Source organism: Oreochromis niloticus, linkage group LG11, assembly GCF_001858045.2.
Source record: "Oreochromis niloticus isolate F11D_XX linkage group LG11, O_niloticus_UMD_NMBU, whole genome shotgun sequence".
Classification (NCBI taxonomy): Eukaryota; Metazoa; Chordata; class Actinopteri; order Cichliformes; family Cichlidae; genus Oreochromis; species Oreochromis niloticus.
Genome location: NC_031976.2, coordinates 18,027,147 through 18,054,961, shown reverse-complemented (window position 1 = coordinate 18,054,961; position 27,815 = coordinate 18,027,147). Strand labels below are relative to the sequence as shown.

Here is a 27,815-nt window from a genome sequence, read left to right as displayed (position 1 = left end):
GCAGTTTTATCACTTTAAGGAGCAATACATGTTTTTCAGCTGAAGCTGGAAAAACAAAGCAGGGGGAGGGCACTGATAAGATCCAAATGTTGTGAAATACAGGGGCGGATGACTAACAAAACCTCAGTTAATCTAAAGTCTGTGTCAAAGCAGGCAAAGAAATCAAAGCTGCACGATGAAGTGCCACATTTTTGTGATACAGCTCCTAATATGGATCGTGGAGTGTTCAGCACAAAACAGGTAAATTTAGGAAGAACGAAATGTGATGTTTTAATGCGATGTTGACTAGTTTATGATTGTTATATAATGGATTAACTAAGATTTCACTCTGAAAATGACATTATAGATTAAATAAATTACATGTATTAGTATTCCCATATATCTTTCCTAAGACTCAACTTGACTTCATGTTATAGATAATACTGAATATGCAGCACTGCAGATTGCATGGTTATTGAAAAATCATTTAATGGGAAGTAGATTAATGAATGATACAGCAAACACTATGTTTCATTTTTGTGTGCAGATTCATCATCTCAGCCCCAAATGTGTTTCATGTGGGTGTTAATGAGAAAGTATTTGTCCAGATGGAAACTTGTAACACACCTGTTAGTCTCTACCTGGAGGATGAGACTTCTAATACTATTTTGTCTGAGAAGATAAAGGCTTCATGCAGAGAGAAGACAGAATTAGTTGAGCTCAAGGTATGCAAACTTCACCAGAAAGTTACAACAGAGACACTTCAATTTTATTTATATAGCACCAAATCACAACAACAGTTGCCTCAAGTTGCTTAGACAGAACAGAGTAGCAACTACCCACTTTGCCCTAACTTTATAATTTATATCTTTACAGCTAAACATGGATTCTTTGTTAAGATTGCCTCAATTTCCTTCTTACGTTATGCTCGTGGCAGAGAGCCAATCCTTCACACCCAACAGGAAGTTAACAAGGGTTCTGGTGTCAAAACACAGGGGCTACATCTTCATTCAGACAGCTCAGCCAATTTTTAACCCAACAGACAGAGGTAAAAACAAAGTAAAAGAAAATTAAGCAATTCTACAGACTTTACCTAACGGTGAATCTTTAAAAAAAAGAGACATTTTATATTCCTTTTATGTTATCGTTCTTTTAGTGAAGTACAGAATCTTCACTCTTGACCATACGATGAGGCCTCATGAGGAACCTGTCCACATATCAGTAATTGTGAGTTATAATTATTAATAATATAGATTTTCTTTATAAATATATCTTTGGTAATATAACTTTGAAAGACAGAGACATACAGCTTTCATGCCTTCTTGTCTTGGTCTGTGTTTCGGTCACTCTATGACAGAATGCTGGTGGAAAAAAAATACTGAAAATCATGAAGATTGCAAAGGGAGGAATACATCAAGACTCATTCCCCATACCCGAAATCTCTCAGTAGGTTGCAACAAATTTTGAATAAAAGTGAAGATGTCAAGCAACTTTGATGCTTACTATACTTTGTTGTTCGTAAAGAACGGGTACGTGGAAGATTACTGCACACTATGAGGATGATGAAGCAAATGCTGCCGTCAGAGAGTTCAAAGTCCAGAAATTTAGTAAGTTTACTATAAACTGATTCACACAGTTTATATCATTCTTCAAATTCACAGAAAGTATATGAAAAATTGTTTATTGTTAAAAACTCTAGTTTTACCAAGCTTTGATGTGAACATCGCAATGGATCAGAGATACATTTTGTTGACTGATGAAGAGCTTCGATTCACCATCTCAGCAATGTAAGTACTTATTTTCTTTCCGTTAAAATAACTCTGCTGATAAGCTTTCTTTACAAATTAATATCAAGAAAAACCTTGAAAATAATCAGATCCCATATCCTGTCATTAAACATAGGATGTTCAACGAAATTAGAAACACCTCCCCTGTTGTAGCATGTATAAATAAATACAATAAAAACAAATCTAAGATACCAAATAGGAACATTTAAAAAGTTAGTTCTGTAATATTGCACATTGTCTTGTGTGTGTGTGTGTGTGTGTGTGTGTGTGTGTGTGTGTGTGTGTGTGTTTTATGCTTGTGACAGTTATTGATGTTTGAGTTTAGGCTGTGTATGTGTGTGGTCAGTAACGAGATGGCTTGTGGGTAGAAACCATTCCCCAGTCTGTTGGTACTGGTTTGGATTGACCTGTAGCGCCTCCCAGAGGACAGTAGGTCAAACAGGTGAGATGCAGGATGGGTGATTGAGAATAGGAAGCTGCAAGTAATCCCAGTGGAAGGGGTTACATGAAGAGGATGTGGGGCCTGTGGATTCTCTGACACCCAACAGGATATTAGAACATGCCGTTCTAAAGCAACTTCTATCACAAATAGAAACTGATGAGGTACAACACAAAGGTGGAGCCAGGATGTCAGGTCAGGGAGGAGATATCATCCCCACCCTTTAAGACTAAGTACCAAGCTCCAAGAACAACTGCTGCGCTGAACGTGTCGAGTGTGACAGCAGCTGACCTGAAAGAGGCTCAGCTGGAAATCTGTACCCTGTGTGACTAATTACCCAGACCCAAGACCTCTGCTTGATTGATAATAAGTTAAAATTGTATGCTTCAAGTGTCCATGTTACTATCATATTTCCTTCTTTCTTTCTTTGCTTTTCTTCTTTAGGTACACACATGGTGAAAAAGTTAAAGGAGCCTATCACTGCCAATTTGGAGTCGTAAAAAAAGATGGCTCCGGTGATCAGAAAATCTCTTTTATCAAGGGTCTAGAGCTGACTGGTTCGGTGAGGATGTAGACAGTCCATCCAAAATTCAAAAAGTCTCCAAATTTAAAATCAGTAACATACTGCAAATCATCATTGTTGCGTTTCTTAAAGCTTTACTGTTTGTTGCAGGTCCAAGATGGAAATGCAAAGGTTTCTCTTTGGTTAAATGAGACAAATGCAAAACTTCAGAACCAGCTGAGCACAACTGTCTCTAAGATGCAGGAAAATGGAGATCAACTCTATTTGAGAGTGTTTGTTACCAACATACAAAGTAAAGGAGATATTTACATTCATCAGTTTGTAATTATTCAAATGTAGTTGTATTTTTGTTACTTGATCAGTAATGTTCTTTGTAGGCATACATAAATAGGTGATTAGGTAAGTACACCGTACACATACAATATGTTGGAGTTAAAGATTCAAACATTTTTTATTGTCAATTTATACAAGACATACAAGACAATCTAAATAATGTTTCTCTTTTACTTTAGTATACTGTAGGTTAGGAATTACAATGTACAACAGTCATAGTAAAGCAAGATGTAATTAAATAAAAAAAAGCATCTTGAGAAATGTACAATTACAGTAATACACCAACATATGACAGTGTTGAAATCATTCAAACATTGTCCTTTTAGAAGTCAGTCTCACCATGTGGGTAACCCGCTGGAATTGTATTTAAGCAGTTATGTTTTGAGAGAAAAATAGTTGCAGACTCTGATGTAAACAAGATTTTTAAAACGTTCTACCCTCTAGAAGTTATACTGTTACCACCAGATTGTTCTCGCTGTCTCACCTATATGTCAGCTGGGAGTGGTACAGTCTCTGCATAACCCAAGTTCCACCCATCCATTTTCATAACAACTGCAAAAGCAATTATGAAAACGGATAGATGGAGTATAATCTCATGAAACTATTAAATTAGTGGAACTTAGTGGAAGTAGACTGTCCTATTGTGCAAACGTTGTATTACTGTATACTGAAATTTTAATTTAAATGACAGAAATTATACTACAATATGACTAGAATGATAATTCAGTTAATGTTAATGCAACTAAAACCTAAAGAGAAACCCCCTGCAATGTGCCAAAGACATGGAGAAATGTTAATGTGACCTTTAATTTTTTCTGATAATACTGTGAAAATCTTTTGGCCTAGGTGGTGAAATACAAGAGGCAGAAGTTTACCTGCGAATCTTTGCCCACAAATACACGATAGACCTCTCTCGAACTCGATCTCATTTTATTCCTGGATATCCACTGGACGTGGTGGTATGTCTGAAACTATGACATGGGAATAGTTACACAAATTACTGTAATGATCTTTAATAAAACACTTTCCTGTTTATATAGGTTGTCATGAGACTGCCAGATGGCTCTCCAGCAGCTGACGTATCAGTAAATATTAATCTACCACCATCACAATCTTGGGAAGGCACCACTGATCAAGAGGGGGCACTGTTCAATACTTTTAATGTTCCTGATAAAGCTGATATTACAGTTGAAGTTAGTATCCCCAACCTTATTCAAAGGTTTGGTTTAACAGATTTTATTCCAGTTTTAACTGTTTGTTCATCTGCCTCCAACAGGTTTCTACAAATGGATTACGAGAGAGAAAAATAATACGACGTGCTTCCTCTCAACATGGCAGCTACCTTTACATGACTTTTACCAGCAGGATCTACTCTGTGAATGAATTCCTTACCATAACATTCAACACCATCAACAGCCCATCCAGTGGATATATACACTACATGGTCAGAAATATCTGACTAAATGCAATATTGTGCATTCTCATAAAGGAGCAGCATTTTGTCTTGATTAAACACTTTCTAATTGTTTTCGTTTCAGGTCTTAAGCCGAGGAATTGTAGTAAACACTGGCTCACTCCCACTTGGTATATCAGCTAAACTCCAACTGCAGATAACACATAATATGGTTCCATCTTTCCGTGTGATTGGCTACTATCACAACACTAACGGTCACGTGATAGCTGATTCAGTGTGGGTAGATGTCAGGGATGAATGTGAGCTAAATGTCAAGGTAAGTAAACAGAACAGATAAAAGTGCAGCACGAGCAGAGAAAACAAAACAACTATTTTAAATGTGTGCGCTTAAATCTGTTCATTCTTATTCATTTGGATCCTTTTTTATTTTTTGCTGTATTTGGACAAGGACATTATAGGACACTGTGATTTGTCCTATGAATATTAGTGTTATGAAATTTCCTCTTATTTTTAAGGGGTTGAAATAAATTGTTCCAATGATCATTTAGATAATTTATATTTTTACATATATATAACACCCCCCACCCCAACACACACACACACACACACACACACACACACACACAGAGGAAGTGACATTACATACAAATATTTAACTAATGGAAGTGTACAAACATAGCATATATTTAAATAATTTAGATTTAGTCCTGTCTACATGTATTTATATAGATATATTTATTTGATTTTGGTTGATTGAACATAAAACAATGAAAATAAAAAAAATAAATCCTGGTATATCTTAAATGTCTTAATATAGGTGGAACCCAAAGGTCCATTCGCACCTAACACACGATCAAAGATAGACTTTGATCTACATGGGAACAGAGCAAAAGTGGCTTTGCTGGCTGTGGATAAGGCCTTCTACGCTCTCAATGCTGACAATAAACTCACACCCAAACAGGTTACAGTCTCACACACTACTTTTATACTTATGGTATTTTTTGTAATTTATAGGTGATCATAGTAGTAAGTCTAAGCTTTTCTTCTTATTTGTCAGGTATTTTCTACTATGAAGTCATATGATCTAGGTTGTTCCTATGGTGGAGGACCTGACTCAGCATCAGTTCTATTAGACGCTGGCTTGGCTGCTGTATCTAATGATCTGTCTGTATGGAGAAGGCGTAAGAGAAAAATTAACATTGAAATGAAAATACTAATTGAAAAGAGTTTTCGTTTTATATTTGGTGTCAAATAAATGTCAGCGAATGGTTGTCTGCTGGAATAGACAGTTATCCAAAATATGGGTTCAAAAAAGTCTTAGAAAGTGCTGATTACACACCACTATTGTGTTATTCTTGTAATATGGGCCCTGTTGACCTTAAAAAGCAACAAGGATTTTTTTAATAGACAAAAACTGAAACTTAAAGCTACTGTTGAGCAAATGTATAAGGTATGCTGACTTTTACTGTTAATTTTATATAAATATATATATTTCCTGTTACATTTAGACTTTGGCTGTGTTTCACCATCTGTGCGACAAAGACGCTCAGTGGACCTTGAACAGGAAATGATGGACTTAAGTAAGAGGATTCCGGTATTGAAAATGTTATTCTTATAACAAAAATACCTCCTGGAAGTGCATAATTTGTCTTTTCTCGTTCCTTTTAGAACTGAACTACACAGAGGAAAGCCTGCAAGAGTGTTGTGTTCACGGATTTTCTCGAATCCCGATGGAACGAACTTGTCGGGAAAGAGCAGATCGGGTCCTTCTAGTGAAAAAAAATCCAACTTGTGCTGAAGTGTTTTTAAAGTGCTGCCTTGAAGCCGAGCGTCTAAGACAAAAAATGATCCAGGAAGAACTCCAAAAAGGATTTGGCAGGAGTGAGATGAAAATGACACTTTAAAGATCAGCTTGAGTATAATTTAATAGCTGTAGCTTGGTTATCAAAGTTTGACTCTGAACTTCTGTTTTCTGTTTTTCAGCTGCAACTGCTGATGAAATCGAAGAGTTCTTCTTGGACACGTCTCAATACGTTCGAAGATATTTTCCCCCAAGCTTTGAATTTGTAGAATTTGAAGTCATCAACAAAAGAACGTAAGCATTTTTAATGTAGCGCAGGGGTCCCCAATCCCAGTCCACGAGGGCCGGTGTCCCTGCAGGTTTTAGATGTGTCCTTGATCCATCACAGCTGATTTAAATGGATACCTTCTCAACATGTCCCGAAGTTCTCCAGAGGCCTGGTAATGAACTACTCATATGATTCAGGTGTGTTGACCCAGGGTGAGATCTAAAACCTGCAGGGACACCGGCCCTCGCGGACTGGGATTGGGGACCCCTGATGTAGCGTTAATAAACATATTTCATTTTTTTCATTTCCAGTCAAATACAGTGGCTAGATACATAATTACACCATGAAGCAGTTTTGTTTATGTACTCATCTTTATTGCTGCTGCTTGAATACTGTGAGTGTGATTATTTCAGTTAAGCAGCTTATATTTGAAACTGTGACATTTGTCTGATTGATTTGATTTAATTTGATTTCTCTTCATCAAAAACTCTTGTAGCTACTCTTTGCTTCTTCCTGATTCCATCACCACATGGGAGATTCAGGTTGTCACATTATCTCCATCCACCGGTAATAATAACTTTGTGCTTTATAAACACATCACAGATATTTGACTGGATCTCCTTAACTGCAACTTACTTCTATTCACTCAGGTTTCTGTGTCGTTAAGCCAGAGGAGATCAGAGCCTTTAAGAGGTCATTTGTGTCTCTGAGACTGCCCTCATTTGTGAAAAAATTTGAGCAGCTGTCGGTTTCACCTGTTATCTACAACTATGATGACTCTGAACTGCAGGTAGATTAACCACAACATCAGCGCTGAGTGTCACTGGAAACAGTAACTACTTTGTGTGGAATAAGTAAAGATGTTTTTGTCTTCTTGGACACCTGCATGTTCACAGGTGGCAGTGCACATGGAACAAACTGAAGGACTTTGCTCTCCTGGTTCAGCCACCACCTCATCTTATGTTAACATTACTCTTAAACCCCAATCCTCTCAGTTTGTCTCCTTCTCTGCTGTGCCCATGGTTGCTGGTTCAATACCCATCAAAATACGTCTCTATGATATGGAGAATAGCTTTGGAATAGATGCAATAGAAAAAACTTTGAATGTGCAGGTGAGTGAAATGCATTAGTTTATCGTTCTATGAAATGTTTTTTATAGTAATTGAAAATCCAAAACAATCATCCTATGTTATAGATGGAAGGATTTGAAAAGAGAGAAGAAGAAACCAGAGTCCTTAACTTAGATGGTGAGTGATTCAGTATTTCTCAGTAAAACCTTCATGTCAGATGTTATCTTTAATATCAACTTACTTTTGTTATCATAGGGAGAAGCACAAATACCGTGATCATTGATGGATCCTTACCAGATGACACAGTCCCTGACTTCAGCTCCAATATATTTGTTTCACTGGAAGGTAGGCACTGAGAGACACAGACATACAACTCACAGACGTTCGTAAATACCTGGACTCTTACCTTCTCATTGTTCTCATCTAACAGGGAAGGGATTTGGCAGTTCATTTACACGAAAACTTCTTTCTTCTGAAAAAATTGCTAAGATGATCGTTTTGCCAAAAGGATGTTTAGAGCAGACAATGATAAGACTGGCTCCCACAGTTCTAGCCGTCCGGTACCTTGACTTGAGCAATCAGTGGGTTGAGCTGCCTCCTGGAAGCAGAGATGATGCTCTTAATAAAATTGAGTATGGTAGGTACACACCAGAACAGTTAATTCCTTAAATAATTACATCTTTATTATTTATTGAGGATGTTTGTAATTAGAATTTCTAATATTTTGACTGATCTCTTGACCCCATTCTGTGTCTTTAAAAAAAAATAATAAAAAAAAATCCTTTTAAAGAAAGGAACAAGGGATGGATAGATCATTCAATTCAACTCAATTTCAACTGTATTTATTCATAAAGCACCAAATCACAACAACAGTCATCTCATGATGCTTTATATTGCAAGGTAGTCCCTGCAATAATACATACAGATAAAACATCATGAGGCTGTACTAGTGGCCATTCCCCAAATGTGAATCAGTACTTTTTAGCTGGATTAAGTTTTTCTTCATTACGTTATTGGTTTATCAGTTGTCGCAGCAACACATTTGTAAAGTCAAACCCTGTCGGGGGAAAATCCCAAACAGAAGGCTGCCAAGTAAAACAGAGACACAGTGAGACAATATAATCAATCACATGTACATGGGTGAACGTCTCGAGAGAGAGTCACCCAGTACACTTCTTTATTGCAGGTTATATAGGCATGTAGGTTACACAACAGGGCGGAGGCAGTCTCCGCCTGTTCTCAGAATATAGATTGCTTAACAGACAAATGCATATCTTGCTAAAACGTTCTGTTCATACTATACTAAACATCTGCTCAGTGGCACTTTCCGTTCCTCTTTACACAGGAACTTGTCTTCACAGGCATTTGATAAGCATAGGCAAGGCTTCATGTTTATCAGGGTGAATCGTCATTCAGAGTTTACACAATCACAAGCAAAGCATATTTGAATAATAAACAAAATCTTTTCACAAACCCCCAGCGTAAACGAGACTCAATGAGAGACTGCACATCTCCCTATTATATGTGTTCCTCTCTAAAGTAGGCTTATAAAGTAGAAGGAATTTTGCTTTCAGAGATCCACGATGAGAAAATAATCCACTACATATACCCTTGTTAGCACCACATATTACAGATCACATTGCCTGCCACAACCCCCGACACATTTATTAACCAAATTACATAACAAGAGTTATGATGTGACACAAACAGCAGTAATATTGTGCTGCATTCTGTCACTGGCACAGGGGAAGAACTCTGTCTTTTTAACCCTATAAATCAGGTATTTTGATGCAACTGGTTCTCACCCAGTTCTTTTTTTTTTTTTTCAAAATTTTCTCTTCTAATTCTCTTCCTAAATAACAAATTACATAGATAATATTTATCTGTGGCACCAAAAAGTATGAAAATTAAGTTTGGTTGGTTGGTTGATTGGTTATGTTGTCTGATGTAACTAAAAAAGCACTTGTTGTAAATAATATAAACATTTTTTTTTTAAAATCAGGCTATACATGGATTAGAACAAAGTGGGGAACCAAAGCTGATGGATCTTATGGCCCATTCTATACAATGCCCTATAGCAGTAATTGGTGAGTATTTGTTACTGCCACTGTTATTATTACTTCTTCAATTTCTGTTGTTTTTTGGTTGTTACTGTAGCAGTGTCACATAAAAACAAATTTCCTTCATTTTTACTCTGTACGACTATTAAACAAACTTTTCCATATGCTCCTTTCACTTGTTTATCTTCTTTTGTCCTCAGGGTGACTGCCCTTGTAGTGAAAATATTTTCATTAGTGGCACAGCGCCAGACAGCAGTTTTTGGACTGCAGGGCCGAATTAATAAAGTTGTGCCAGAAGAAAATATCAGGAAACCAGTCAAATACCTGCTCAAAATACAGAATACTCAAGATGGGTCGTTCAGTGATCCAAATCCTGTGATACACAGAGGAGTCCTGGTAACTTCTCTCAAAAGTTAAAACATGGTCTCCATGTTGGCCTATATGTAAACCCAGTATCAGATTTTTATAGATAAATCTGAAGTGCATACATTTAAATGCACATTACTGTTTCTATGTGTTTAATGTAGAAAGGCAAAAACCAAGATGCATCCATGACTGCGTTTATGACTATTGCATTGTACCGGTCCCTTGAATTCCTCCAGCCTGAAGTGCGAAATGATGTGGTAAGTTGATATTTGAACCTACTGTCTGTGCTAACTGTTTTTAGCAGTGACAGTGTGACAACGTAGTCCATCATCTCAAAAGCTAATTAAAATATCAAGAGTCAAGTTGCACTGAGGATGAATCCTGATGACTTTGATGACTCATCAAATACAAAAATGCGCTTCACAGAAGTTTATTTTATGATCAGATTTCAAACACTATTGATCAGCAAAATGAAGAAAGCACAACGTCACCAAATGTTGAAACGATAAAATTTATTCAAATAGTTATATATTCCAGTACAACATGTTCGTATCATTACGTTGTTTCTCTTAGAAATGCCAAATAATAAGTTGCATTGGAATTGCAGTAGATAATTTTTTTTTCACTTATTCTACTCTCTGCTAGGAAGCAAGCATTTTGAGATCGACATCATATCTCTTATCACACCTAGCGGAGCTTCAGCATCCCTATGCCATTGCCATTACAGCCTATTGCCTCTCAGTGTGCCTGCCAGAAGGAACAGATCATTCACGTACATGGGCAAAACTTCAAGCAGGGGCTGTTAAAAGTAGGTGTATCTGATATTTTTATGTTAGGGCTTTTTCTGCATCATCATAATAACGTTAGTCTGTGATCAAATTTGCAGCTAGCCAGCCATATTGTTGTGATGTCATTGCTTTGAAATGTGGGAAAAAAGTAAAACTCTTAAAGTTATGTAAAACTCTTTTCTGGAACAAATGGTAGGATTTCAAGTGATTTATTTAATAAGTTATACAGTATAATAAATAAATGATCAAGTTAGGTTTGCTGTTAGCCAGCTTTAGGCTGCTGTTAGTGACAGTTTTTAACAGCATTGACTAATGTAACCCCTTACTCAACCTAAGTAGTCTAGCTAAAAGTAGCCCAAAGTATAAACCAGTTACTACGCTCAACAGGATTACAATAGGAACTGAGGTAAATACAAAATGAAATGGCTGGAGGCAGGAAATGAGCAACAATAGTTATTATTTGCAAATAAAATGCAAATAAAATAAGATACAATTTACAATTTCAACAAAAACAATAGTAATAAGCTGACGTAACAAAACCCCCCCACAAAAAAACAGTCCTATTGAGCTGAATATTTCAGTTTGTCCTTTTGGTCATTAGTCAAGTTTGCTTGATTGGTTTTTAGTTCAGTTCTGTTTTTGTTTGGTGGTTTCAGTTGTTACTATTTTGGCGTTTGTCGGTAAAAAAAAGAATCAAGTTCTTCAACAAGGGTTCAGTTCAGTCTGGGCACCAGCTCACCATCTCCATCGGGAGAGAATCCATGAATCGGTTCCAGTTGCTTTATCAACACACACAAAAGAAAAACAAGATGAGTTATCAGGTCGAACATAGCAAGGGACTCGGCCACACAGCCTCTGTAGCGCATGCTCCCATCAACAAGATGGCCGATATAGTTCAGCATGGACCGTCTGCAGCCTGTCTTATTTACTTTTCAAAGTGCAAAAGACCTAGCTAATATGTGATGGTGATCCTCTGCTTGGAAGGTGGGACAAACATTGCTTCTAAACAAATGAGATTATTACCACCCATCAGGGCTGGACTGGCCATCGGGCATACCGGGCATTTGCCCGGTGGGCCGCTCGTGATTTTTCGTTTTTATGGGCCGATGGGGTTTTATTTCTTTTCTTTTTTTAACGGTATAAATGAATGGTGGTGGATTGGCCAGTTGGTCATGATCGACTCTGGGCTGGACCAATTACAGCCGAGGAGGTCGAACTTTAAAGTTGAGGTGAAAAGGAACGCAATTTGTCCTGTAATACTGAAGCTAGAAAGTTGCTAATTCAATCATGAAACTGATCAATGATCAGCTGATCGGCTTTTCTCTCTGCGCCAGAACGAGAAAACCAGCGGATGTCGCGCTAAACAACAGCAGCACATTTAAGCTTGATCAGCTGTTGTTAGAATTTATTTAATATTAATTTCTAGTATCAGCTGATGTTTGTTGGAGCCACAGCCGTAAAAGCTGCTGGTCATGATATCGGTTTGGATATGTCCTTACTGAATCATCAGAGCTGAACAGGTGATGGAGAAACAGGTTTACCTTTTAGGTGACATGAATGAGTTGAAGGGAAGTTATAAACTGTTTCTGAGAGACAAATAACTCCAGGATCCTTTTCTACATAACTGACAGCTACGAGTGCAGGGGCGGGTCTAGCAAAGTTTTGCCAGGGGGGCAGGTAGGGCATTAACAGGGAAAGGGGGGCACAAAGAAATACTTTTCTTTCTTATTCATATTTAAAATGTCTAGCTTTTAATAACCTCCTAAGACCCGAACTCTTCCACGGCATGCATTTTTAATTTCTCTTTGATATTTGGGTACATTGGGGCCCAATGAATGTAAAAACAAAGAATTTCCAGATTTTTCTTTTTTTTTACCTTATTTTTGTTTTTAAGAAAAATGAGAGCCACAAATGAGAATATTCATTTAAAATTTTGATAGAACAGTAGCAGTATAATGTCCTAGTAAGTGGATATCAGGCCCATGTAGAGCAAAATTGAGTATTTTGGTCTAAATAACCAAAAATGTGATGTCCACATATGTGGACGGCAGGTCCTAGGAGGATAAATAATTATCTGAATCTTATAACCAAAGTTTTCATCTGATGTAAAATTCATAGAAATCCATTATTGTATTCAGTAAATATTAGGTCTAATATACCCTAGTAAGTTATAGTATTCTTTCCTTTGGGAAGGTACCATCTGTTCAGTCTGCAATGCTGTTGAAGAAAGATGATAAATCTATTTAATTACTGGAGAAAAATAATAGATTTCTGTGCATTTGTTTTATACGTGCTGTCAAGAGATGCACTCTAAGACACTTCTTCAGCTGAGAATCAGAGAGGAGAAACACACAGTTTTACTTGCATGCAAGGGCAGCCACCGCATTAAATTAAAATCGGTTTTGTCAGTTAAGCATCTTGAGGCAGAGGGTACGGGAGTGGTTCCCTATTTTTTTTCCTTTTCTCTTTTTGCTGGGAGTTGGCAATCCTATTAGTTAGATATATGTAATTATAAATTAGGTTGTTTTATATTTTTGCTAAGTACTGTTTAGAATACCAGAATAGGGAGGGTGGTGTAGATTTAACTTTATTATAAATGCTTTATGGCTTTTCCCTACCATGGTGGGCCGGTCACTAGGCAAGGCAAGTTTATTTATATAGCACAATTCAACAGCAAGGTGATTCAAAGTGCTTTACAGAGACATTAAAAACAAAAACAAAAAAAAGCATGATTTAAAATTGATTAAAACAAACAAACAAACAAACAAACAAACAAACAAAACAGTATATAAAATCAAAAATTAGAACAGTAGATAAAATCAGAACAGCAGATAAAATCAGTAGTTAAAATGTAAGTTTTGAAATTTAAGCTTAAAAGTGCGGATTTGGTGCTTTATTCAAATGCAGCTGAGAATAAGTGAGTCTTCAACCTGGATTTAAATAAACTGAGTGTTTCAGCTGATCTGAGGCTTTCTGGGAGTTTGTTCCAGATATAAGGAGCATAAAAGCTGAATGCAGCTTCTCCGTGTCTGGTTCTGACTCTGGGAACTGATAAAAGACCGGATCCAGATGACCTGAGGGATCTGGAAGGTTCATACTGGGTCAGGAGGTCACTGATGTATTTTGGTCCTAAACCATTCAGAGCTTTATAGACCAGCATCAGAACTTTAAAGTCTATCCTCTGACGGACAGGCAGCCAGTGTAAAGACCTCAGAGCTGGACTGATGTGGTCCACTTTTTTGGTCTTAGTGAGGACTCGAGCAGCAGAGTTCTGAATGAGCTGTAGTTGTCTGACTGATTTTTTAGGTAGACCTGTAAAGATGCTGTTACAGTAATCAAGCCTGCTAAAGATGAATGCATGGACTAGTTTTTCCAGGTCCTGTTGAGACATCAGATCTTTTATCCTTGAAATATTCTTGAGGTGATAGTAAGCTGATTTTGTTAATGTCTTAATGTGTTTTTCTAAGTTTAGGTCTGCATCCATCACTACACCCAAATTTCTCGCCTGGTTTGTGGTTTTTAGGTGTACAGATTGAAGCTCTCTGGAGACCTGTAATCGTTTTTCTTTGGCACCAAAGACTAATACTTCAGTTTTGTTTTTGTTTAGCTTGAGAAAATTGTGGCACAACCAGTGGTTAATTTCCTCAATGCATTTACCAAGAGCCTGTACAGGGCCTCGGTCTCCTGGTGACATTGTGATATATATTTGTGTGTCATCTGCATAGCTATGATAGTTTATTTTGTTGTTCTTTATAATCTGTGCCAGTGGGAGCATGTAAATGTTAAACAGAAGGGGTCCCAAGATGGAACCTTGGGGAACTCCACATGTGATACTTGTCTGCTCAGATGTGAAGTTACCTATTGGTACAAAGTATTTCCTGTTTGCTAAGTATGTTTTGAACCAGTTTAGCACAGTTCCTGAAAGACCTGCCCAGTTCTCCAGTCCTTTGAGTAATATGTTGTGATCAACTGTATCAAATGCTGCACTGAGATCCAGTGAAACTAAGACTGACATTTTTCCACTGTCTGTATTCAGACACATGTCATTAAACACTTTGGTCAGAGCGGTTTCAGTGCTGTGGTTCTGTCTAAAACCTGACTGGAAGGCACCATAGCAGTTATTCTGTGTTAAGAAGTAATTGAGCTGTTGAGAAACTGCTTTTTCAATGATCTTACTTAAAAATGGGAGATTTGAGATCGGCCTGTAGTTGTTCATTTGTGTCTTGTCAAGATTGTCCTTTTTCAGTATAGGTTTGATTACAGCAGTTTTTAGTGGTTCGGGAAACACACCTGACATTAAAGAAAAGTTGACGATCTGTAACAGGTCTGACTCCAAAGTCGTTGAGACCTTTTTGAAAAAACTCGTTGGCAGGACATCTAAACAGCAAGAGGAGGAGTTCAGTTGACCTGAGATGTCCTCCAGGTCTTTGCTGTTAATAGGGTGGAACTGTTTCATGGTGTTTAAACAGTTTTTCGGTGGACACAGTACATATCCTGAATCTGCTGTTGATGTACCAATTGCTTGTCTAATCTTTTGGATTTTTTCTGTGAAGAATTTGGCAAAGTCATTGCAGGCCATGGTCGAATGAAGTTCAGCTGCCACTGACACAGGAGGGTTTGTTAGCCTGTCAACTGTAGAAAATAAGACCCGAGCATTATGACTGTTTTTAGTGATGATGTCAGAGAAGTAGGACCTCCTTGCACTCCTCAGTTGTAAATTATAATTGTGAAGTTTCTCTTTATAGATGTCATAATGAACCTGGAGGTTTGTTTTTCTCCATCTGAGCTCAGCTTTCCTACACTCCATGGAGACTTTTTCCTTCCAGAGATAACCTTCACCTTAATGGGAGCAATAGTGTCCATTGCATTTAACATTTTAGCATTGAAGCTATTGATGAGCTCATTGACTGAACCTCTGGACAGGTCAGGTGTTAATGGGAAGACCTGGTTAAAGATCTCACTACTGTGTTCAGTTATACACCGTTTTGTGATCATTGCTGTTGATATATTTGTGTGGGCTGAAATTTTACTTTCAAAGAAGTCTGTGAAGATTCTCAGTCATCCAGGTCATCGTAGTCAAAGGAGTTTGCAAAGAAAAAAGCGTCTGGACTTCTTTAAGTTGCTTGAAGACGTTTCACCTCTCATCCGAGAAGCTTCTTCAGTTCTAAGGTCAAATGGCCGAGAGTCCCAGATTTAAACCCAGCGGGAGTATCCCCCCAAGGAGGGACAAAGGACCCCCTGGTGATCCTCTAATCACATGCGCCAAGGTGTGAAAGCGGGTGTGGGACCTAATCAGCCAGGGTTTCGGGTGAGCCCATTGTGAAACCTGGCCCCACCTTGTCATGTGAATTCCTGAGGTCAGATGGCCCAGGATGTGAGTGGGCATTAAGGCGTCTGGGGAGGGAACTCAAAACTGGATTATAGATGGCAGACAGTTGGTGTCGTAAACCACCGCCTCTGTTCAAAGATGGTCGCTCCTTTGACTACTTTCAAAGAAAACACAGTAATGATCAGACAGGCCCACATCAGACACAGTAACCTTTGAAATGCTCAGGCCCTTGGAGATCAGTAGGTCAAGAGTGTGTCCTCTATTATGTGTGGCCTCTGTTACATGCTGAGTCAGCCCAAAGTGGCCCAGAGTGTTACTCAGTTCTTTAGTCCCTTTGTCCTGAGGGTTGTCCACATGGATGTTAAAATCCCCAACAATAATTACGCAGTCGAAATCAACACAGATCACAGACAGCAGTTCACTGAGGTCATTAAAAAAGTCTGTGCAGTATTTGGGAGGCCTGTAAACATTAAGAAACACAACTTTGGAATGGGGCCTTCAGCTGTAAAGCCACATATTCAAAAGACTGAAAACTTCCAGGAGATGGCTGCTTACACTGAAATGATTCATTAAATAAGACAGCAACCCCTCCTCCTCTCCTGCTCACCCTGGCCTCACTGATAAAACTGTAGTTAGGAGGGGTCGACTCGATGAGAACAGCTCCACTGTTACTTTGGTCCAACAAAGTTTCAGTTAAAAACATAAAATCAAGGCTGTGCTCGGCGATTAAATCATTAATTAAAAATGTTTTCCCAGCTAAAGCTCTAACATTTAATAAAGCCAACTTAGGTGTTTTAGAGGTATTATTTTCCCCCTCGTGTTTGGGAGCAGTCTGTGGCACACAAGGTATGTTTACTATATTTAAAGATCTTTTAGAGTGCAGCTCTCTGTGTTTTGACCAGGCCACATGTCTCCTTCTATCACCTAAAAGTACAGAAATTTTAAAACCTTCTAGTAAACAGGGTCCCAGCTTCTCCTGGGAAAAGTCACTACTGCCATAATCCTTGCAGCCTGGACCCTCCACACATCACACATCAGACTGCGGAGACAGAGCATGAAGGTGGTAAGGAGGAACTAAGGGGAGCGAGGCTGGGCAATGTAACTTCAATTGCTCTGTTGAGGGCGGGGCTCGATGGTGAACCTTTGGCTGCTCTGGTGGGGGGTTTATGGGGGACAAAAAGGGATTGGGCCGGGGGGTAGATCTGAGCCCGGCATTGACCCGCTCCATCATCTCCTCAGTGAATTTCAGGTGTGGGGAGGAGGGAGAAAGGGAGGGGGGAGGAGGGTGATGGCCTGTCAGGGGTTTGGGGGACTGGGGAAGGTCGTGGTCCCTGGTCCTGGTCGTTGGTGTTGTTGAGAGAGTTGGAGGCAAATAGGGACCCCTCTTCTTGCCTCAGATGTCTCTCCTTTCTGAGGCTCTTCCCAGGTGGGGGCAGATGGAGCTCCTCCTCACTAGTCAAAATGCCCGGGCTGATTTTTTGTCCCAGTAAACCCCTGCCACCCATCGTGATCAGTGAAGCAGGAAAATAAAATTAGAGAGAGGATCACGCTTCCTCATTTCAAAAAAAAATTTTTTCTAGTAAAAGTGTGAAAATGCATTGATACAAATTAGGGTGACCATATTTTGATTTCCAAAAAAGAGGACACTTAGCTTAGTCATGAAGAACTTGCTTAAAGAAACATATTTAACATATTAAAACAATGCCTTCTCTGTGTGGTTAATGAACTCTGAAATAAAATATGTCAAATAGGCTTTTAGAAGTCAACAAGTGCAAAAAAAAAAATAACTTAAAAACCTCTGGAATTAAATAATAGTACAGAAATAATGCCTCATCTGCATAAGAAAAATTACCAGTACTGGGTCGGTATGAGGGCTGGACTGGGACAAAAAACTGACCAGGGCAATTTGACTAGAGACCGGCCCACGAGGTATTATAGGAAAAGCCATAAAGCCTTTGAATGAAAACAAACGCTGTTGTGACAGTGATGTACACTGTCTTGTTGGTATATGCATGATTTCTATACATTTCACATCAGATAAAAACTTTGGTTGTAAGATTCCGGAAATTATTTATTAAAAGTGAGACATTTTAAATTAGCATAAGAAAGAAAAGTATTTCTTTGTGCCCCCCTTTTCCTGTTAATGCCCTACCTGGCCCCCTGGCAAAACTTTGCTAGACCCGCCCCTGCACAGTTACCAGCTGTCAGCTACTTAGAAAAGGATCCTGGTGTTATTTGTCTCTCAGAAACAGTTCATAACTTCCCTTCAACTCATTCATGCCACCTTAAAGGTAACCCTGTGTCTCCACCACCTGTTCAGCTCTGATGATTCAGTAAGGACATCTCCTGGTTTCATCTTCATGTTTCCCTCTCACCACATGTCCAAACCGATATCATATCACTATCAGTAACATCATAGGACCCACCCAGCTGTATAGAAACTCTGTCATGCTAGCTAGCACGCAGTACGAGTTATTGTAACTGACCGTAAAAAGTCAGCATAACGAAAATAAACTCCACCTAAACTTAGTTTATATCTGACCCAGATAGACTGCAGGTCATAACTTCTTACCTGAAGTTCAGTTCACCTGACACTCGGACCAGCAGCCGCCTCGGCTCTCTCCTCCTCCTGCCTCACCTTTCCCTCATCCACCTGCTGGCCTCTGTGGAAGCTCCGCCATAGACACCACCAAATAACTGAGTTATTTTTACACATCTGCCAGCATCTGGCCAATCCACAACCTTTCATTGATTATACCGTTACAACAACAACAACAACAACAACAACAACAACAAAACCATCAGCCCGTAAAAACGAAAAATCACCATCGGCCCAGCTAACATAGCTGGACTGGTCGGTACGAGGGAAATTTCTTTTGCAGTTCGTCTGAAAAGATGCACTTGCGCTTTGGGATCTTTTAAACATCATTAGGCGCGTTGTTGCACGCTGTCAGTCCCGTCTGTGAGCGCAGAACAAGCGCTCACAAAACAGCAGTTCAAGGATGACGTCTCACACATGGGTCCTCTGTTGGAATACAGGAAAACCCGGACATTTTCATCAATCTCGAAAATCCCCCCGGACACCCCGGACAGAACGTGAAAAGTGCACATGTCCGGGGAAAAGAGGACGGTTGGTCACCCTATACAAATAAAAGGGAGAATGAAATAAAATTGAAAAATAAAAGACATTTTCTCAACTAGGTTACACTAACTTCTTGGCTAATGCTAACTAAATGCTTAAATAATGTCAATGGTCAGTTCCAATGTTTACTCTGGACCAAAATTATTATGATGACGTAGGAACAACACCAACACTGAGAACTTTGTGTACCTTCATTACACAAAGTCTGGGTGATCGGTGTAGAATCCACTGTTGCTATCTGTAATTTAAATTGCATTTCTTGATATTGCTAATAATGGATGATCAACTGAGAAAAGTCTGGATATCTGGAAAGAAGGATCACTTAGCATTATATTGTTCAATAATTACATTACTCTTTGCTGTTATTTGATTTATTTGTTTATGCATCTTTAATTATCAGCGAAAGATAACTGTACTTTCTGGCCATCTGATGAAAACCAAAAGGTGGATGCTATCACAGTAGAGACAACAGCCTATGCTCTCCTAACTGCAGTTCAGCTTGGGCATATGAAAGAGGCTGATGAAATAGCCTGCTGGTTAAACTCCCAAGAAAACTATTATGGAGGCTTCAAGTCAACACAGGTGATTAGGCTAGAGCCAAAGAGTACATCTTTGAATTGAGCTCCTGTTTCTCCTTTTGTCTGACATCATATATTCACCATCAGGGTGGAGATGTTAAACATTATATTAATAAATTCTTACCATTCCCAGGATACCCTTGTGGCTCTGGAAGCCCTTGCGGAGTATGAGCTAAAGAAATCTGCCAGTTCTGAAACAAGAATGAAAGCAGAGTTCACATCCCCAATGAGGAATGAAATTGTAACACTTCAACTGGAAAATAAGATGGAAGGAGTGGAAACTGACTTGAAGGTAGCATAAAGCAATGCACTCAGACATATCTATATAAGCTTAAATCCCATTCTGAATTTTTTTTAAATACATTTTTTTGTGTCTGTTGTTCTAGAAATTTACAGGGAACAAAATCACCGTGCATCTGACTGGAAAAGGAGAAATTAAGTTTAAAGTATGCTGGATTCACTTCTTTGTTTATATATTATGAATCGGATCTATAATTGACTCTAAATGTCCCTTGCAGATTGTTAAAGCTTACCATTTATTGGAACCCAAGGATGATTGTGACCATCTGTCAATCAGTGTCAGAGTGGACGGGAAAGTGAAGTACACACGTGAGCTTTTGTAAATGCTAACAAATCACAACTACTGCTAAAAGCCACACACTTACATTAATCTTTGTCTATCTAGTTCCGGTATTAGAAAACTATGAATACTATGACTACGATGATGAGAAACAAGACCAGGAAGACTTGGGACGAACAGCCATTGAGGGGTCTGATGCTCACACCCGATACAGGAGAACTGTTGATAACAACTTAAGTACAAAAGAGGCTGTTACTTACACTGTCTGTGTCAGGTTAGTTAAAAAAAAAAATCCACATCACATTTATTATTTATTAATATACACAAAAGAAAGAACTCTGCAATAAAAAGTCCACAACTCCTGATCCATGATCTGAACATGTCTTTTCCTCTCCATGGCCATAGGCAGAAGAGCAATCTTACAGGAATGGCCATTGCTGACATCACATTACTGAGTGGATTTAAGGCTGAAACTAAAACTTTGGAGAGGGTTAGTGGGTGCCTCTTCCTACTCTTCATCATTGTCTCCCTTGCTTGCTCAGTGGGAGTAAGGGAGGGCCACATCTGTTTCAGTCACCTGTGGTCCTTGATGTCACATCTGGATGCTGATATCAAAGGAAATAAAGGGCAGAGCCATTATTATTCACAAATCAGGGCACAAATCAGTCCTGCAGTGAATGAATACTTAAAGTCCAATAATTATAAACAGCAAAAGTTCAGACAAGTAATGTCATATTTTGGAGGAGTGAGGGCCCAAAAGCAGACTCTACAGGTAAACAGATGTAAGCAAAAAGTTAACCTTTTCGGTTGATAGCAAACTCCAAACAAACTAAAACTAGCATAGAACATGTAGTGAACACAACAGTAAAACACAAACAACAGTAAAACACTTTAAATACACTCAGACACAAAAGGGCAATTAGGGAGGAGTGGAAACATGAGTGTACCACAGCTAATCAGCAACAAGAAAACTTGGAGAGCAAAACTAAATACAAAGCAGAAGAGACAAAGGACTATCAAAATAAAGCAGGAAGTAAAAGCTGTAGCTCAGTAGAGAATGCAAAGACATGCATGAACTTAACAAAAGTTCAAATAGAGGGTGACTGGGGTGTGACGTATAACAAGCTATGATCATCATGCTGGCATGTTCACATGAAAGAGGCATCATGTGTTTGCATCATGTGATATATTTCTTGTGTCATTTTTTATCAGTACCACTTCCACTTTATGAACAAATTGTAACACCTGAATATGTTTACGATTCTTTGCTCCTGTGTTCCAAAGATTCCAAAACTGCAAATACACTTATTTTTAAACTGACAATCAACAAGAACAAAGCTTCTTTGGGCCTATAGCCATGAAATTGCCTTGAAATATCTTACAGCTAGCAGAAAAAAGAAGCAAGGAATGAAGTTCCATTCTGTAAGAATCGGGGTTTCTCATCGATGCTTGTCAGAGAAGGAGAAAAGCTTCATATGGTCAAACATGCTTTGGAGGCCACATTTGAAGGCCGATTACGTCACAGCCAGGCAACGAAGGCCATCCCAATTCGAAGGCTGCACCAAATGGGGCAGACAATTGCATCCTTCATTTTCCCTGATTTGAAAGATGGGTTGGGTGTATCCTTTATGGCCCAACCTATCCCAGAATTCATAGCGCGCCCAACCAATTCCAGTTTCTAACAATGGCGGCAGCTACTTAGTTTTAACATTACTCTTTCTGGGTCACAAAATAAACTTTTAAGATATTTTCAGGCGAGAATGTAGCTGTGTAAACTTCAAATATCTGCTCGATTAATCAAGACATCACATATTCACAAAAGTCTGTTACCCCACTGGGAGGTCGAGGCTCACTAGAACCGACAAGAACACGGGACTCCCCGCACATCATTTTCAGCTGGGGAAGGAAAAAGGAACGGAAATAACTAAATGGAAAGATAACACACATGGACGTGAATAGATAAAATACAAGGGAATAAAAGGAAATCAAAGGTAAACTTCAGAAACTTCCCTTTTGTTATAACATAGAATCAATTACTTCTTGTCTTCTCCAGCTAATGGAGCCATCTGAGCAATACATTTCCCATTTTGAGGAGTCTTTTGGAAAAGTTCTGCTATACTTCAATGAGGTACTGCTGAATTCAAATTATATACAATAATTGTACTTGGCCAACACTGAAACATTTTTAAAATCTCTTTAGCTTTTTAAACCAGAGGAATGTATTAGTTTTGAAGCTACACAGCAGGTACCAGTTGGTCTACTACAGCCTGCTCCAGCTTCGTTCTATGATTATTATGAACCAAGTAAGATTTCATTTCAGAAATTTCTCTGTGTATTTGTTAGGATAGAAGGGATTTTATTATCAGGACTATTTGTGTTTTTCCTGCAGATCGAAAGTGTACTGTGTTCTATTCTGCACCGCAAAGAAGCAAGATGGTCTCCAAATTGTGTTCAGAGGACGTGTGCCAATGCGCAGAAAGTAGGAAAATACTTTTACTGTTCAATCTTTATTAGGGCCTCTGTCTAAACTGAAACATCTAAATCTGGAAAACACTGAAACAGTCAAATTAATTTATCATCTAGTAGGAACAATTCAGCTGAAACTATCTTTAATTTATTATCAGTGCTGTTTGCAAAGCATAACTCAAAATTAGATGAAATTTTCTTTAAATCGTTTTTGCCACAGACCACTAGCCCATATTTGTGATTGGGCTGCACAGACTCTGTTGAAACTCCTTTTTCATTTAATGTAAGAAAGAAAAATTTCACAGGGCTCACTAAGGGTGCACCTAAATACACCCACATCGGGTGAGCGAGACATAAATAAAGCCATAGTGGCTCGGATGTCTCCTGGATTAACAAGGTGTGCGTGAGGTGCTGAGGTACCAGGGCATACTGATGAGAATTAGGCTACTAGGACAAGGCATAAGTTGACAAGGGATGATAATAGAGAACTGCTGGAATGCTACTATACATGTAACCCTAGTGAAAGAGGATGTGGGACCGATGAATTCTTCATCTAGACTAACATTCAAAACACTGGTAGTTCAGTGTTCCAACATTTTCAAGAATTACATTAAAAGCCAGAGCAACTGTCTACCATAAGATTTAAGTTAGTTACAGAGTATCCCTACTGCGACCATCACTGAAATCAACCAGGTGATCTATACCACAGCAACAGTTATCCTTCAGATACTTGGCTACAAGATGAAGGGCCACAAGGAGCAGTACCCTCTATGGATAAGGAGACTGGAGGTCAAGATAAAGGTCAGTTAGCCAACTGCAGAAAATTGCTAACTGACAAAGGGCCTAAGAAGTAATCTGAGGCCTGCCAAGAAAAGGATCCCAGCCTTGGCTAACCCCTTGATGAGGTAGAACACAGAGATAGAAAGCAGGAGAATAAACCAGCTATACTCCACTGAACCATTCAAGGAGTACTCCCAGTGGCAGGGGAACAATGTGAGAACAGCCCCACTCAGCCTGGAAATGGAGGAAAACTAGAAGAACATATGGGAGAAGGATGCAACACATAACAACGATGCTCAGTGGTGAGTGGGTCTAAAAGCAGACTGCAGCAACCTCCCTGAACAGGATTACCATAACCAAAGTGCCTGTACTGGAACATCTGTGCTGAGTATAGCCCGTAAGACCTGAGGTCAAAATGTGATATGCCCGCTAGGGCAGCTGAGAATAACCAAACTGGTGATGGCTGAGCAGCCGGACAAAGTAGTAGTGAAGAAGCAGAGGAAGATGGCTGCAGCTACATCAGGCAGAAAGAACACGAGAAGCTTGAGAAATGCCAACCTAAAGGCCACATGAAGTTTGTAGGTCTGTAGATACTGACTCTGCAGAAATCTGGCGACCTCTGTGCGCTCGTGCCTCAAAATCTGCCAACCCCACACTGTGATTTGACTGCCCTACCACTTTGTGGCTGAATTGCTGTTGTTTCCAATCGCTTCCACTTAATTATAATACTAACACTTGGTACCACGCTGGAATTCACTGAGCTCCAGAGAGCAACCCATTTGTTCACAAATGTTTGTAGAAGCATGCTTAGGTACTTGATTTTATATACCTGTGACCATGGTAGAACACCTAAGTTTAATGATTTGGATGGGTAAATGAATACTTATTATACTGGTAATATAGTATATACAGTAATATATACTGACCGCCTGGGAATGTTACTGTTGTCTATGAATGAGAAATATTAATTTAAACCCAAAACCCAATGCATCATATGACTGAAAAATCACCCTGCTGTGTATTTGATTATCATGTAAACAATGGATGAATGACATCTACCAATGAATGGTAGAAAGTGTTTGAAACCAATTAGCTTATATGTTATATATGTACCCATTCTGACAAGTATTTGTGAATAAAAGCATTCCAGTGCCTTATTAGTTTGATGTCAAATTGAAAACTCACTCATGTTCGTTCATCTTTTTATAGGACCTTGTCATAAACTACAAGATACATTCAATCGAAGAAGAAGAATTAGGAAGATTAACCGTGTCCAACATGCTTGCTTCTTCCCTATCGTAGATTATGGTGGGGGTTCTAAACAAAACATTTATTTGCATCAAATAATAACTGTTTGCTATTAGGATTTTTAAATATTAATCATATTAAGCATTTTTTTTTGGTTTTCCAGCATATATTGTTGAAGTCTCCAGCATTTCTGTGAAGAGTAACTTTGAGCTGTACACTACTTCTGTAATTGACGTTCTCAGATCAAGTAAGTGAACTAACTACAAGCCTTATAAGATGTAAAACTGACTGTTGTATTGTATGTTTCATTATGTTTATTAAAAAGCTTTCTTTAATTATATGATTATAATGAATATAATTTATTGAGTCTAATCCTTCTGCTAGATAACGATGTGTCAGTGAGTGAGAACTCTGTCCGAGTGTTTGCTAAGAGGGTTCACTGCAAAGGAAAATTACACTTGGAAAAACAGTATCTCATCATGGGCAAAGATGGCACCACAAAAGATTCAAGTGGAATGTGAGTATGTCAGTGCTATTAAGGAAAGTGAGTTTTCGTAAAAAGATTCTCTGGTCAACCTTTTTTTCTTTTTATAGGATGCAGTATCTGCTGGAATCAAACACGTGGGTTGAAAAGAAGCCTTCAGAAGAATGCAGAAAAAGTGTCAATACATATGTTTGCAAGGAGTTTGATGACTTCGTAGATGAGTACAAGGTGGATGGCTGCAGACAGTGAAACAACCTTCTCTCATTTTTATTTTCATGCAACTCAGTTAAATGAATTTCCCATCAGATACACAGTTAGAATGGATGTTAAGAGTTTCTGTTGTTGCTTTTACTTTTTGGCTTATTCTACTACCACATCACATAGTTGCACATGTATGTTCTGCATGTATCTGGGATTTGGCTTTTCCTTTGCTCCTTACAAAGTGCTTTAATAAAATATCCTGCATTCAAAAAGTCTAAATTCTGGACATTCCCTTTTTAACCTTTTGTGAAACAGCAAAAAACCTATGTTTTTGTCAGGGCTCTGTGTGCGGGCAGACGGAGAGGAGGATCCAAGCACAGGACTCGAACACAGAATTGTAACTCAAAAACCTCAGCATTATTTGCTGGCAGAAAACAAACATAAACTGAGCAATGGCAATGAACACGAAAATACTGAACACGAAAACACACAGGCATAATCCGAAGGTACGACGCGACACTGAGCAAGGGCAAACACAGGGCTAATATACACAGGGAAGTAATCAGGGAATGGACAACAGGAGGGAGACACAGCTGGGAGAGATCAGGGTTAACGAGACAGGGGGAGCAAAGCTGCACACACTAACATGAGGCACACTCCTTCAAAACACATGGAACTCCAACAATACATGACCACTATTCCTAAAACACGAATAAACAGAAACAGGAAACTCTAATAATAATAATAATCATCATCATCATCATCATCATCGCCACCACCAACACAAGCAGAATAAGAAAACAATCCATAATGCAAGATTAAACCAAAATATAAGAAACTCAAAATGCTGGGTCAACACTGACCCAGAACCATGACAGTTTTATCATGACATCACTCAAAGGCCTCTTACAGGTTACTCTACCATTAAAAATGAACAGATCCTTGAGGTCTACTAAAGGTCACTAAATTTCATCCAGTTAATACCTTTGGAGGAGAGCTGCTGCCACCCTGGCAAGCATGCAATCAGAGGGAGCAGGATCGACATCAGGAGGGCAGTTAGAGCTGGGCGAGTATCCTACCTGCCTCCATCTGAGCTCAGTTTGCCTACTGGGTGATAATCATAGCATCAGAGATTAGGACCTTTTAAACAGAGACCCTATTAACTATCATCAAAATCACATACAGATAAACTCTGTTTTAGCACTCTGTAACACTTTTAACATAAAAGGCTGGATGTTAAGTCCTTTTACCCTCTCTCAGATGTAATGAGAGATAATCCCATCTTTCTCAACACTAGCTACCAATGAATCAAAAATGATATAAGCTTATGACTCAGTCACGTTGTGATTTAACCTGTAACCTTTAACCATTTATTTATATGCAAAACAATGTTCCATTTTTCATTTAAATTGTCTGATATTATTGAGCAAATGACATTGTGTGTGTATTACAGTACTAGTCCAAAGTAGCAGTAATACACACACAAAGTAGCAGGAAACAGAAGCAACTGGAAAAAAGATTTATTTTTATAGTTTAAAACAATCTAATCTATCAATTCACTAATTAGTAAACACATAAGGACCATGTCCAGCAAGTGTGAAATAAACAGCTTTTTTAACTATTACAAAGAAATGACAAATACTCTATGACTGCTAAAGAAAAAGAGAGCAATTAATCTGTTTTCTTCAAATAATTTGTAAACCATTTACTTAGTTTCAAAGGTAGCTGGGGGGTGGGGGAGGGGGAGGAAAACAGAAAAAACAAACATGATTTCTTGTAAACCACATGACTTGAGGGAAATCTGCCTTCAACTGACCAATGAGGAGATGGTTACACATTGTGAAACAGGAACACTTTCCAGGCTGCAAGCCAAGTAGCAATGTAAAACTGACTTTAATAAAATCAAACAGCTTGCTGTCAGAAATGTTAGTCTGGTGGTCTATTGAAACCTAATGTGCAAAGTTCAAAAAATATAGATTTACCTAAATCTATAACTTTAATCATTGAGAAAAAAACACGCTGTATGTTAAACAACAGCACACATCGAGCAACATGCTATATCTGGCAGTATTAAACTGTTATCATATTATGCATGCATTTTTTAAAGTTTTGTAATTGGTTTTAAGGTTTATAAGTCTGTTTATCTGCAGCAGAAAAAACAGAGGGAGGGCATTAATAA

General features: G+C 38.6%; 1 protein-coding gene and 1 long non-coding RNA gene across 2 annotated transcripts; one reads left to right on the top strand and one right to left on the bottom strand.

The window, feature by feature from the left end:
* The first annotated feature begins 88 nt into the window (after window positions 1-88).
* Window positions 89-25,910, top strand: LOC100704190 (complement C4). Its single transcript, XM_005472475.4, has 41 exons — window positions 89-240; window positions 527-704; window positions 856-1,027; window positions 1,136-1,206; window positions 1,337-1,425; window positions 1,504-1,586; window positions 1,679-1,766; window positions 2,650-2,767; window positions 2,879-3,020; window positions 3,908-4,020; window positions 4,102-4,254; window positions 4,338-4,505; window positions 4,600-4,791; window positions 5,293-5,436; window positions 5,533-5,656; window positions 5,984-6,055; window positions 6,144-6,356; window positions 6,459-6,570; window positions 7,041-7,111; window positions 7,195-7,334; window positions 7,441-7,656; window positions 7,740-7,791; window positions 7,870-7,959; window positions 8,045-8,251; window positions 9,617-9,701; window positions 9,875-10,070; window positions 10,202-10,297; window positions 10,686-10,848; window positions 19,700-19,881; window positions 20,011-20,169; window positions 20,264-20,323; window positions 20,396-20,486; window positions 20,563-20,731; window positions 20,863-20,947; window positions 22,511-22,585; window positions 22,658-22,760; window positions 22,847-22,936; window positions 24,913-25,011; window positions 25,115-25,198; window positions 25,336-25,468; window positions 25,546-25,910. The coding sequence occupies exons 1-41, from the start codon at window positions 176-178 to the stop codon at window positions 25,682-25,684; spliced, it is 5,082 nt and encodes a 1,693-aa protein (XP_005472532.2). The 5' UTR covers window positions 89-175; the 3' UTR covers window positions 25,685-25,910.
* On the bottom strand, window positions 10,696-19,693 carry LOC112848125 (uncharacterized). The gene is made up of 2 exons (XR_003222069.1): window positions 18,730-19,693; window positions 10,696-11,607 (listed from the first exon to the last, which is right to left on the bottom strand). It is a non-coding gene; the product is annotated as an uncharacterized LOC112848125 (long non-coding RNA).
* Window positions 25,911-27,815: the final 1,905 nt, after the last annotated feature.